The 14,294-nt window shown below is 44.6% G+C and overlaps 1 protein-coding gene across 1 annotated transcript in view; it reads left to right on the plus strand.

Moving 5' to 3' along the window:
* Positions 1-14,294, plus strand: part of ADARB2 (adenosine deaminase RNA specific B2 (inactive)) — a gene marked incomplete at both ends in the record, with an annotated part of 317,253 nt that overhangs the window by 272,088 nt on the left and 30,871 nt on the right. Inside the window, 2 exons of the mRNA XM_082329735.1 lie at positions 402-570; positions 7,519-7,670. Coding sequence (XP_082185861.1) covers positions 402-570; positions 7,519-7,670 — 321 coding nt within the window. The remainder of the gene's footprint in view (positions 1-401; positions 571-7,518; positions 7,671-14,294) is intronic.

The following is a 14,294-nucleotide window of genomic DNA, read 5'->3' on the forward strand; positions in this document are numbered from 1 at the left end:
ACAGCAATGAAACCTAACATTACAGGGAGTGTGTGTTCCCACTAGAAAATGTCTTCAACAGCTCATAAAAACCTGGCCATTTATCAGCACTGCAGGAGATCTTTATTACCTCCCTACAGCATGTGCTCTCCAATGATGTATTTATTGATTTAACAAGTAAACTTCGTGGCAAGCTTTTATCTTGGAATTAGCAGCAAGACTGAAATAGAGCTCTTATTATTCTAATAACACAGAGATGTGAGATTCCTGCATATTCCAAAGGCCATATTGTCACCTTTACAAGCATCCCATTAGGGCTGTCTGGGCTGCCACATCAAAGCGTGGGCTGTGAGATCTCTAACAATTACGATATCATACTCACCCCCGGCAATTTCACAACCCTTTTGTTTTTCTTCCTACAGGTTTGGACATCAGGCAAGCTCAGGTTATTGTGCTGTCATCGGGTACCAAATGTATAAATGGGGAATATATTAATGACCAAGGGCTTGCGGTCAATGACTGCCATGCAGAAATTGTGGCAAGAAGGGCATTTGTTCACTTCCTCTACTCACAGCTGGAGCTACACTTAAGGTAACTGAATTCTGTTGGTGCTTGGGGAATGTTATACGGCCTTCAGTGGAACGGATCCATCCTCCAGACATTTGAACTATTTGTTTCTTCATGTTGTTGTTTCTGAGTCTTTGGCTGATGAAGGACCAATACACTGCACAGAAAAAAATGAGAGAGTTAGATAGTATAGAGTGTTGGGTCATGAGCTCCTTTACTTCATCTGATTTTCTTTCAGTAGCTATTAGATATGACTCATAAAGTTGGGTTTTATGAAGCCTACTGATTTTGTACAAATCTTTACGTGCAGGCTTATTAGCATCATTCACTGGCCGGAGACTGGAAGGGGGTCATTTTGCTCACTGCAGACATTTTCCTGTCTTCCTTGCTGCTGTTGAAATATCTCTAGGAAGTGATTTATTGATCATTAACACCTTCATTGACTCACTAGAAAACCAATGAGTGTTAACAGTACAGTAAACTTTGTGCCAAAGTGCAAGATGCTATCACTCACTCCTTCTTTATGATGTTTTAAAATGTTATAGCATGTAGAGTCATTACAGAGGAATTATTGTTCCTGTCTTCAGCCAAACCCACCTTGTTACCATTTAAATGGTTAATGGGTCATACACTGCCTGGAAGCTGGTAACAAGCGGGGTACCGCAGAGGTCTATCCTGGGACCTTGCTAATCATGACTGTCAACAATCTGGAAAAGGCTATATAGTGCTTGCTTATAAGCTTTGCAGAGGACACCAAATTGTGGGGAGGACCAGTGGATATGCTTGAGAGCTGGGCTGCCATCCAGACAGGCTGGAGGACTGGGCCAGCAGGAACTTTGACAGAAAACTCAACAAGGACAAATGGAAAGTCCTGCGCCAAGGAGGAAAGAATGACCTGCAACAACACAGTCTGGAGCCTTACCGGCTGGGGAGCACCTCTACTGAAAAGGAACAGGGTTTGTAGGCAAACAGCAAGCTGAACATGAGACAGTAGTGTGCCTGGCAGCAAAGAAAGAGGGTCAACAGGATGCCCGGCTGTATGAAGAGTCAGTCAAGGGATGTGATCAACCCCTACTACTCAGCACTCATTAGACCACATCTACAATACCATGTGCAGTTTTGGGTCCCCCAATACAGGAAGGACATCAACCATCTGAAGCAGGTTCAGCAGAGGCCACCTGGATGCTCAGAGGCTGGAGCACTTGGCCTGTGTGGAGGGGCTGAGGGAGCTGAGCCTTGTCAGCCTGGAGATGGGATGGCAGACCCAGCAGAACATATGTCAACAATACAACAGAGCTGGCATCTCTGCCAAGGTGAAGAGGATGACAGACAACAGGCACATACTGAAACAAGAGAAGCTCAGTCTGAATATTAGGACAAACTGTCCCCATGGGAACAGGCAAGCAGTGGAACAGGTCACCCCGAAGGCTTGTACAGTCTCCCTCCTGTCTTCAAGGTTTTCAAAACCTGCTCTGAGCAGGAGGTTGGGCTAGACACCTGAGGTCCTTTCCAGCCTGAGTTATCCTATGATCCTATGAAAACCAAGCAGAAGTGAAGCTGAGGTGGCATTTACTATATGGAAGGAACCAAGGAATGAAGCAAGGAAAGAAAACAAACAAACCCCCCCTTACCTATAGATCATTGTTCTGCCCTCCATTCTTGCTTGCATTTTCATGTAACTTTATCTGAAGGCCATTAACTTCAGTGCAAAAACTCCCTTTGACATCAGAAGGTTTTGCATTAGGTCACAAACACAAGGATTAACCTGAGCAGGATTGTGTGTTCTTGTGAGCACCTATGATACTGCTGTACCAAAGCAACGGTAATAGGAATAATGGTTATTTTCACTTCAGGCTGGGGTTGAAGGCAAGAGAGTATATTGAGTAGATGAGCTTGGCTAACAAAGGGGGACAAGAGCCTTGAAGGGTTTAATCAAAAACAATATTCTCTCTATTTCAATCTGAATTGCTTTCAAGTTTACATTAAATTATTATGTTTTCAGCAGTGTAGCAGCCCTAGTTCTTGCTTTGTGCTACAGTCTCTTGGGAAACAAGTGCTACCACTGTATCTTAAACTACTGTATTGATCCACCTCCCTAACATGTTCAGTCATATTATTATTTTATTTGGATCAATGTTAACAGTCTTTCATTAAGACAATCCTCAGTGCAGCACAAGCTCTGTTTGCAATAACTTCAAATCACTCTCTGTTCAGCCAAGAGCAGACACCACTGCTTCCCTGACCAGCACACATGATAAAAATCTCAACCAAAATTGTCAAGGCTAAGCACCTTTGAAAGACAGAGCTGGAGATATTGTAAAATCAGATTTTGCTTTCTTAAAGTCCATGGGGAAGCAAAACTGAGTGTTATAATACATTCTTCAATTCTAGTATTTATTGCTACACTCAGTTTTATGCCATCATCGGGAGCTGTGTCATATATGAGAAAATGGGAGTGCTCAAAATGAAATGAAAAATGCATTTTCTGAACATTTCAGTCACATTTACCCCTTTTTCTCTAGAAAAAGAGAGACAGCTCCTACTGGCAGAAAAATCGCATGGTGCTACCACATAGCTAAAAGGACACGTTTTTTAGGACAGACATGTTAACTCAGCTCCACTGGGACTCCCTGAACACCAGCTCCTCAGGCCTGGGAGAAACACAAACATGGTTTCTGTGTTGTTATGCATTTGCATTAGCCTAGCCCAAGTTTAAGTTCTCTCCCAGGTCAGGAATCTGTTGTACAAAGTTGTATATGAACTGAGACCAAAAAGATGGTTCCCTAATCCAAAAAAAAAGAATGAAAGCACAGTTCTTGCCTCAAAGAGTTTAAATTTTCCATCCCTCCCTGTGTAACAAGCAAGATCATTCTGTGGAGAGTATTCCCTATTTTCCACATATCTTCCCTCCACCAAGTCTACCTGCTCAAATTAATCTCCGCAGCTGGATTTCAAACTTCAGGAACTTCAACAGCAATAATTATTTTCTATATGATGCTACCCTTGGAAAGGAACCACTTTTCCAGAATTTACAAATACTGCTGTTGACCTCAGTGAAAGCAAAACACGTACTTGCCTGAGTGTAGCATGAAGACTTCGAAGAGCAGGGACAAGCAGGCTGGAGAAAGCAAGGGCCAGGATAGAGAATTAATGGCCAGGAGAGATGGATGCACTGAGTTGAATTTACTTCTTGACACCTTACTTGAGATGTCTAAAAGTTAGTCAGTCGAGTGTGAACTAGATCCCCAAGGCTCCTTTTATGTGGAGAGAGATGGGCATCTCTGGAGTGGGACTTAGCAGACCTATTCAATTATCTGTTGTGGGTGAGGTGAATTGCCATGTACTGGGGTAAATTTTTTTCCATTTCTGTAAAGAGAGCATAAGGTGACTGTTTCAGATATTTAAACTGTAGAACAATCCCACCCACAAGCCAAAATTGTAGCATTAAATTACATTAAATTAAATTACATGTAAATTACATTTTTTTTTCCTTCTCTTCATATTGCTAAATGTTAGAGGTGTGACTTTCCTGACTTTTCTTGGGAAAGAGAGTTCCAGAATGGGAGCTTTATCTTCTCTAAGAAGCAAGAGTGACAAATACTTCAAAAGGAAACTTTCTTTCAACAATTCATTGTCTAGAGCTTGAGTTAAATAAAAGCTAAAAGCACAACTAAAACCTGACAGCATCTAACCAGTCTGATTAAAACCCTTAGCCCTCCCAGATTTCATTTTTATGACAACCATAATCCTCCAGTTCTCAAGACTTTCACGAAAAAGATGAAAAGTAAGACGTAAATTTTCTGATGTACAAAAGAAGGACAAGAAAGACCTTTTGAGAAGCTTTTTCCAAAAATCACCATCAAAAAGTACACAAATACCATAGTCTGATTCTCTTGCAATGATGGCAGTAAAATTCACATTGATTTCAGTGGGATTATTTATACCAACTGGCCAATAGGGAAGAAAAGAAAATCCAACTCTTCTTTTTTAAAGAAAAATAAAACTAATAGCCTATTCTTAAAATAAATCAGCACCATAGCAGTCTTGCTGCTGTAGTGGCCCTGCAGGTGCCAGAGGGATGAATTTACCTGAAGCTAAGTTCTTCCAGCGAGTCAGATGTAAACCACTGTTTATTTTATACACGAAAAGCAAGGAATAGTCTTTATCCAGTCCAGTTAAGTTTTTTTCCAGGAAAACCAGCTGCTTGTTATACATCTACTATTTCTTACTTTTGTCCTGCTAGCCTCTCAATGGACACAGCTCCCTCCCTTTTAAGCCTGCTGTTAGTTTCTCTAGGATGCCATGCTGTAGCATGTAGTACTAGAAACTTCCCATACGTACGTTTACATGCTAAAAACAGCTCCCCTCCTTCTCTTTTAGAGAGTAAGGCCTTGTTTCAGCAGAATGCTTCACATATATTAAACCATAAGTATGTGCTTAAATCTTGAAGTCAGCTCAAAACATATGCATGTGTTATGCTAAATAATGAACTTAGGCACAAGATTCGAATTTAGCATATTCTTAAATGTTCCTCTTGAATCAGCCGCAAATCCTAACTCTCCCACAGAAACTCATAACAGGAAAAGGTTTAGGGACAAATTCTGCTCTTTTAGCCTCTGCCAGCATCTGGAAATTACTCTAATGATGAATGACATTTGTGAGGTCACTCGTCGGCTTCTCTCTTCATTGCTTTGTATAGGTGTGTATGGCTGTGCAAAGTGGCATTGCAAAGGACTGTTACTGCAAACTCCTCCCTGTCACAGCTCAAAATGACTATCCCAGAGGGAAGGCTGGGGGAGAAGTGCATCTCATGCTCCACTTGGCCCAGTTTTACAAGGTCCCTGGGTCCCCCTGAGGCTTGAAATCCCCCAAGCCTCCCATGCACAAGACTCTGCATAGCCACCGTAGATGGTATTGCATCCCAAACTCTTTTATAACACTACTCTCAGAGTTTTGTTATTAAACCTATTCAGCCGCTGTGCAGGGATGAATCTCATGTTTGAGTTCGGTCCCCAGAAAACCATCCCAAGGGCAGGTCAGGACCATATGTGATACAGAGGATCTCAGCCTCCTGGAGGAAGAGTCAAGCTGCCTTGCCCTCCAGCCCTGCCATCTACTTTTAGAGCAGCTGTCTATCACCCAACCCATCAGCCACACTGGTCACAGACCCATCTCAGTACTCAACAAGAGAGCAAGGTTAATCAGCGAAAAACAATAACCAGTAAAAACAGGATGGGTGCTGATTACTGTGAACTCCTGAAATCCAGCCCAAAGAATGACTGCTCCAACCCTACATAGCAACTGTTTCTAAGTACTGCAAGCTGCCCCCCACTCTGGTGAGGTTTAACATAATAATACCAGGCATTAGGACTGCACAGCTTTGTGTTCTCCCAGCTGATTTTGCAGTGAATTATTTAAAACTAACTGCAATTGCTCTAAAGTCCAAGCAGCGGGACTTACAGGTATTTTATTATTTCAGGGGCTTGTATCAGGGCGATAATATAATTAGTGCAGACGGGAAATTCCACCACAGCCAGCAGAAAATGAAGGATCTGCATGTGGCAGCCCCGACCCGGCAGCCGGTGTGGCTCCCTGTCCCTGACAGGCGAGCTAATGTGCCTGTAAATTCCTCCTGACAGCAAACGCATCCCGGCATCAAAAAATGACAAAGCACCCAAACCATGGAAGAGTGACAGCCAAACGGCTTCAATAGCACAGAGGCTGCACCGGGAGAAAACAGGCAGAGGCAGCTTGGATTAAAGCCAAGGACTTGCTCCAAGGCTGAGTAGAAAGCGCCCCTGTTTACACTAACAGGAGGCAGAGAAACCAGCAGAAATCGCCTTGGTTAATGGGCTGTCCTATAGTGAATTAAATGGGTAGGATTCTGGCTTATTAAGAGCCTCCTAGGAAAATGATTACCTGCAGGTGCCGTTCTGTTCAGAGATATTCCTGCAAAAAGACCTTTGAGTTTTTGAGGGAAGGACCAGGGTATCAGAGGGAAAGGAGTCTCATCATAATTTCACTAATTTTCACCTTCAAAATTATAATCACGACCATCACCCAAATGTATGTATTAGAGGCAGCTGTCTGTCAGAGAAATCACCCATGTCTTCCCAAATGTAAATCATCTGAGGAACCGCACGGCAGCATAGCCTTAATGCGAACTATTGCTGCAAACTGCAGGACTGGGAGGGTTTGGCCTCCCGGGCAGCTGTTGCTAATGGAATATGTGCGCTGTGTCCCCATCTAGCTGCTGAACCGCTGCGAAGATAAAAGCTTCATCTTAATAAGTATCTTTCTCAACTCAGCTGAGAAAAGCCCGCACAAGTTTTGTCCTCGCTTTTCAGGATGGCTTCTGATTTCCAAAAATGCCAAGTGATCAAGAAGACGTTGCTGGCTTGGATGGAGCACTTGTAGGTGGCTCTGGCTGAACAGGGAAGAAAAGACTTGCCTAGGGAGCCAGGAGGGCTGGCAGGGGTCATAAAATCTGGGTGCCTCATTAGAGGCCCTTTTCAGTGGAGCGTGTAAACACACATCTCGGTTGCAGTGATGTTAATGGGATTTAAACACATGCTTAAGCACTGTGATGAGCTGAGCTGATGATTTGTTCATATAAGAGCCTAAGAGAACTTTTCCTTTCTTCATGCACCAGAACCTCTTTAAAATCAATGTGTTTATGCATCCGTGCTTGTGAGGAAGGAGAGTTACCCTTCAAAAATCCACACATTTTATCATTAGAATATATTCTAGGTAAGCAAGACAAAAGCATTTTGACAGTTTTGACCCTCTTCACACATTTCTTCAGGTAGAGAAGCTTATTGTTTTTCTCTTGTTGTCACTAGGTGAAATATATGATGCCAGGTGCTAATAAAAACAAACAAAAAGAGGGAGAAAAACAGAGAGAGAAAGAGAGCAGAAATGTTTCTGATTTGGCATGTAACAAATGACCTGGAACCTCTTTTGTGATCATAGCAAACGGCGAGAAGACTGGGAGAGATCAATCTTCGTGCGATTAAAAGAGGGAGGCTACAGGCTGCGGGAGAACGTCCTGTTCCATCTGTACGTGAGCACTTCACCCTGCGGAGATGCGCGCCTCAACTCCCCCTACGAAATCACAACCGACTGTAAGAAAAAAAAATCTTCCCTCTCCTTTTCCCCCTTTGCATGGTTTTGGTCTTTTTTTTTTTTTTTTTTTTTTTTTAAGATCAGTCCTTCTTTCTTTGTTTGCTTGCAGAAAATGTGTTTCACTCGAGAGCAGAAACACTGCGGGCTGTGCAGCGTGTGTGCGTCTGTGCAACTGGTGCTGGGTCCCGTGTACTGGGGGAAGGTGTGCAGGGAAAATCAGAGCTGGGCAAAGCAGTGGGAGACTGCTCTGCGTGCCTGAGGCTCAGTGGCTCTGCTTGGGAATACGTCCCCAACAGCCTAGCAGGAAATGCAACCCTAACACTAAATAACTGCCTTGGGAAGGGTCCACCACCTAAGAGATACTTGGAGCCACGGCCATGGGCTGGACCAGAGGATCAGGTCTCCAGCTAGGGATGCACGGACTTTTCTCAAGGTTTAGGCAGTACATACGGGCTGAAGGTCTGTGTTTACCCCAAACCTGAGCTGTCCAGGCTGCAGCGGCTGGAGTCTGAGTTGGGGCAATGATATGATATAATACGATACTATAAAATACAGGACATCCATAGTGTTGGTTGAAGCTCAGACTCTCTCCAAATACCACCTGCCCTTGCAGTGAATAACATCAGAACCCTTCTGGAAAGGATCATTGCCAGGCCATCATGCCTATGTCAGATCAGCCACAGAGCCACTGCATGGCACGTGGACTAGATGAAGTCCACCATGCCAGCCTTGGAGTCCCAGGGCCCATACCTATGGCATTTAAGTAGAAACATGGTTTACAAGGAATTTCTCCTCTAGAGGTGATCCTGCAAGTGAGGTAAACAAATCAGGTCTTGAGCCAGTGTGGATGCCACCGAGAAACCTGCGGAGCTTGTTGTTCATGGAGACATCCCGTCTCCACCACATGACCCAATACTCTCATCTCATCACCCCCCCAAACATGCATGTCTCTGTTATTGCCCCACCATCACAGAGGCGTATACTTGTTGTGTACCCACTGCACCAGCTTTGCCCCTGCCTAGCTACACGGAATGCCCCCAACAAGGGACAGGGGACTCGAGAGGTCTGTGGCTTGTTATCACGTGTCTGTCACTCCATGATCCGATGCATGATGCACAAGGTGCACTCTTATCTCTGCCCTTGGGGATTGCTTCTCATACATGCATTTTACAGTGCTGTAATACCTACAGTGCTGGCTGCTAAACGTATATATAATGAGAAATAGTCCTTGCCCTGACTACCTTGAATGCCAAGCAGGCAAGACAGAAGAATGGATAGAGGAGGAAGCATAGACACAGGAATGTAAAATTAATCATCCAAGGTCACACAAGGACCTAACTTCCTCACAGGCAAATCCATCAGATGGTAGTTTCACTCCTGGTTCTTATTTGTACAAGTTATTTATTAACGATTAGGTATTATTCTCCCCAGACTGGAATTTTTTTGTCATGTGTGAAATAGCAGCTTGCTGGGGTGAGAAAGCAGAAAGCACCTATTCAGGAAGGAAATACACTTCCTTACCTGACATGATTTCTACATTCTGTCAGCAGGGTTTATAAAATGAAGAAAAGCAAGTAAATGTTTAAAAGGCAAACAGTAAATTGGCAAATTCCTGATGAGTTAACAAAATGAGGAGACATAGCATCATCTTAAAAACAAAATTAAAAATACAAAAGGAAGTGCCTATGAATATGAAAAATGAATAGTGATTTTGGCCTCCCACTTTATGTGTGTATCAAGAGTTTTATCAAGAGCCTTTATCTAAAAAGGCTTTATATTTGGTTAAAGGCCCTCATGTTTTCCAGAAGGCAGCCTTCCTGGGGAACCCGTTACTTGACATCAGAATTGGAAGCACCAAAATCTGTGATTATTTTTAAAATGTGGTCCATTCTTGAGAACAACCAAAGACTATCCAGGATGGATTGTGCTCTTTCATGCCTGAGGAAGCCGGTGCTTTGAGCAGCCGACGGCCAGCACTGCCTATTGATATGCAGCTGAGACCAGCTCTGGAGGTGAACCGTATTTGGCCCACGGATTGCTTCAAAAAGCACATAAATCTGCCAGCTAATGAGGGAATGCTTCTTTAGACAACAGTACATACAAGAAGCTGTGTTTAAAAATACATAATCACACAACACCTGGCAACTTGTAGGTGGTCACAAAAATACTTTTCACGTTGGATATTGCACCAGTTATTGTCCCAATGCAGAAGCTGAGGCAGAAAGGACTGTGGGGCTTACCCAGGGTTACACAGTGATTCAGTAGAAGGACTTGAAGGGGCACTACATCTGGTTTGTATGTCACTGTTTTAAGCAGATCCCTCTTTGTCCTGTGCTCTTAAGATAATTTAGCACTGTATAAAAAGCCATGTTGCCAAAAGCTGTCCTTCAGTGAGATAAGCATTTCCTTTTAGCTCACATTATCCCAGAGACATCTGGGAAGATAAGTATTTCAGAATGTTTATCATTCAGATCTTCTCTTTTTTTTTTTTACTAAAGAAATAACCTTTCTTTCATCCAGTAATGACAAGAAACTCCAGATGAATGCTGTTTCATTTCTTAAACAACAAAGCAGCCTCTCCTAGAGCTAGCACAAGCCATCAAACGTTACTGATTATTCTCTAAAGATGCATTAACATTTAAAAACAGTGTCTCACCATGTGGTTTCTGGGTTTGCGAAGGAATATGATAAGCCTTTATCAATATAGGAAGTGAGTAAAATCCACTTCTCAAATCTCCTTCCAAAAATTTCCTATTATCCACCGTGTCTTCCCAGCACCCTCAGGGAGGCCTCACATTTCTTTCTTATGAGCTTTGTTCTGGTAAGGGAGGAGATAAGCTAGCATGCACTTGAAACCCAGTTTACTTCTTACTGGATAGTGCAGGGTACCAAGTTAGCGGCGTGTGTAAAAGTCTGACCTTACCATGGCTCATGTGAACAGCTGCAGTGCAGATGAGAGATCCAGGGAGCCCACAGCCATGCCAGGTTCCTGCAGGAAAGTAAGAGATTAGGGACAAAAAGAAAATCTGACATTGATTTGCAATGATGCCTTTCTTGGATCAGAGGTGAGCTGACTTGTTTGTTGATACACCCTTAGCCAGCTCTAAAGGAGAGGCAAAACCCAGCTGGACCAGGGCTGCTCTGAGCAAGGAAGGGTTTTCTAACTCTTTTTTGGTACCTGTACATCAGGAGGCTGGAAGAGCTTACGGGGGGATTCAAGTGAAGTTGAAGCTTTGGGAGAGATTGGTACAATCCAGGAGAGCAGGGGAGGAATCTGAGGGGAGAGGAGCAGGAGTGGGGGACAGTGGGAGCGGAGGCCAGCCAGGGTCAGTGGTGTTGTGGGAATAGGAGGCTGGGAAATGCCAGAGGGGTTTCAGACAGTTGTGAGAGTTTTTGTGGGTTTTTCCTGTGTCCTTCTCTCCAGACAGTCTCCTTCCCAAGACTTTTCTCTTCGTCATTTTCCAAGGTCACCCACAAGGTTGTAGCACAGCTATATGGGGAAGGCACAGCATGTGCCCAGTGTCCTCACCACTCTCCAATTGCTCCTTCACACACTCAGCTTCTGCCGCTCCTTCAGTTCAGTGCTGCAGATCAGGGAGCCTGGGACAACATCTCCTTTTCCAGTGCCTTCCTCTTTGTGTACATCCAGGCCAGGTATGCCTGGATTTCTGAGTTCTCCTGAGGGCAGTATCACAACACCAAGTTAACGTGGGTTTCCTGGAGTTTCAAGGGGGCTGATGGTTTCCATTACAGCACACATGCTCCAGCTCATGAGGTGGAGCTGCAGCCATGGGGGCAGCTAGCCCTGTAATATTTGTTGCATATTTTACACCTTCTCCTGAATCTAGGGCAAACCAAAGAATAATCAAGTCCTTAATTTGCTAAAGTGCCTTCCTAGCTAATTTAGGGCTTCTTGACTCATTGCCCTTTTTTTTAAGAGCCTCTTGAAAAGCAAAATGAATTGCTTAAAAAATTGAGCTAATAAATCCTCCACTTCCCTACTCCTCCTTCCCTGGCAGGATTTTACCTCATTGTCCATCTTTCTTCTAGAGATGTGCTATCTCTTTTTCACTACACGGATTGGCAAAGAGACAAACAGAATTTGCCCCAGGGCTTGTCTCCATTCTTCTCCCCTGGGCTGCTTTTCTCTCTCTTGCTAACATGCTGTATTGCCTTGTACCATTGACTCCTTGATAGCCCAGCTCCTGTTTTATCCCACGCTCCCTTTAGGTCTGAAACACACCATTGCATCTGCTCCACATGGGGTCTTCCTCCTGCTTGTCTATTAACCTACAGCTGTGCTGAAGCTCTCATGCACACACATTTGACAGAGCTCTCATCTAAACAGGATCCACTTGCAACCACGTGAGCTGGATCATTGCCTTGGTAGGTGATGTGATGGGGAGAAGTGCACTGCAGTTTTCCAATAGGTTGGGGAACTGAAGAGTACCCGGACAGACAAGTTTGCGCTCTCTACTTCAAGTGTGCTTTCACTGTGCAAAGCTGTGATTTCCCTGCCTGTGACTCTGGCTGCTGGATTTTACACCCCATTCTCAGACAAAATGTTCTGTGTTAACCCCCAAAACTGGGGCTGCCTCGAAGGGTTGCCCTGCTCACACTGCGACTCAGCGCTCTCTGTTCAGATGGGGCTGACCCAGATTACATCAGTAGATGACCCCCAGATCAGAGTCCCTGAAAGTCATGTCCTGAGCAGAGTGGCTGGAGAGGGCCAGGTTCAAACAAATGCCATCTAAGGAGCCTGTCCATCAATAAAAGATGGACACAAATGATCCCCTGTGTCTGTCAGGTGACTTTCAGCCCCAGAGCTCTGCATTCAGGGTCCTGCAGGCAGGTACCAGCATGCAAATGCAATGAGGAAGCTTATGGCATCAGCTGGGCTAAAATCCCTCCCAAAAGCATTGGGTTTGGTGAACGTTATTGGACATGCAAGGGGAAGAAATCCATGCCTTCCTTCTGCCAATCCCATGTTTTGTTTAAGTGGACAAATTCTATTCTTGTGAGTAGATGATAAGGGGGGAAAAGCATTTCAAGAACCATTTAAATAACTCAATGATCTGAAAAGAAATTAGATATCTGTAACTACGAGAAAATGCAGGTCCTAACAGATTGATATACTGCCCCTGTTACAAAAATTGAGGGTAACCATAAGTCATCCCTTGGGCTTGGACACTATTATTTGTTTCCATTGTACAAGTGCTCCCAGGTATTGTATTGCTCTGTTGTGACTGCTGGCCTGCTGCAGTTTGGGAGACCATAGTGGAAATTCGTAGCTAGTGGGCAGTGGATGGAGCAGCTTCCTCCTAGGTTGTAAAGTTGATTTTATGCTGATGAATGGCTTGTCTGTGGAACTGGGATGAAGGTGCATTATTTTCCTATTTTTCATATGACTGAACAGAACAATACCTTGGGGGACCTCAGCACAAAATTATCATAGAGAACCATGCCCAGAAGTAACACGAAAGAAAAATATGCACACACCACTGTAGGCTGTAACACTGCACACTGCCTCAGGAGAAATAATCCTAGCACTGGATGAATTATTTTGGTCAGCCCAGATTGCTTTGTCATGTAAAGGATGCTGCAGAAATTGCAGACACAGCATGAGGCTGTTGGATTACTTCAGGGGCTAGGGAACTGGTTATTAAAGAAGGTGAGAAGACATTGTCCTTTTGCTTCATTAAGACTAGACTGGGACGGATCCAAAAGGTTTGGGTTCAGCACCAAAGGGTGCTGTGCTCACAGCACCTTTGAGATCAAGTCCTGTTGAAGCGATGGTCCCTTCCTGCTTGTGGCACTGACACAGCCTCATTTTACCCAAGTAAATACAGAAGAAATGTGAAGACTTTCTACAGTTAACTAGAAGCTGGTCTGTCAAGGAGCTTACATCCCTGCTTGGGTCTGTTAGCAGTCACCGGTTTTATAAGTAATTGCCCTGTTTTCTAACTCAATGCTCCCAGGCTGCTGAAACACTGTTTAGGAGTGCAGCTGCTTTCACTCAAGTTAACTTGTTAGGGAAAGCACAATCACAGGGCTGGCCTCTCTGGTTAGTGCTCTCCACCACTTATACACATCACCCATGGCTGGGAGCAGAGGTGAAGTATGCTCCTGGCCGGCATGGGCAAAGGTGACAGCAGAGCCCAGCCCAGGTGTGGTGGTCCTCTGTGCCCCCGAGCACTGCAGGTCTGAGCAGTGGTCTGATTTAGCTCAGGGCTTCCCAGGTGTGGAGGTGGTGCTGTGTGCAGCCAGTTCAAAGATTTCTCCCCAACATCCAACATAAGTCCATGCTGGGACTGTGGGGGAGCCGCCTTCTTCTTCTGGGAAAGGTGGGCAAAAGGATTTCAGGAGAAGGAAGTGTGGCTGAGAGGGATCCGTGGAACCCTGGGACAAGATGGCCATGGTGAGGATGGGAAAGTTTGGCAGGGGAGGGGTTCAGCAATGTTCAGCTTTGATTGGGGGAAGTGGGCAAGAGACAGCAACGTGAGGCCTGTGAGGGGTGGGAAGACTCTGGAAAGCTTTGGGATGAGTGGAGCTCCTCTCCTTCTTCCAATGAACAGCACCCACACAGGACCTGCAGGCACTGGTTTGTCCCATCGCCAGCGCTG

This window comes from Platalea leucorodia (genome assembly GCF_965183815.1).
Source record: "Platalea leucorodia genome assembly, chromosome: 1".
In the NCBI taxonomy this organism is placed as follows: Eukaryota; Metazoa; Chordata; class Aves; order Pelecaniformes; family Threskiornithidae; genus Platalea; species Platalea leucorodia.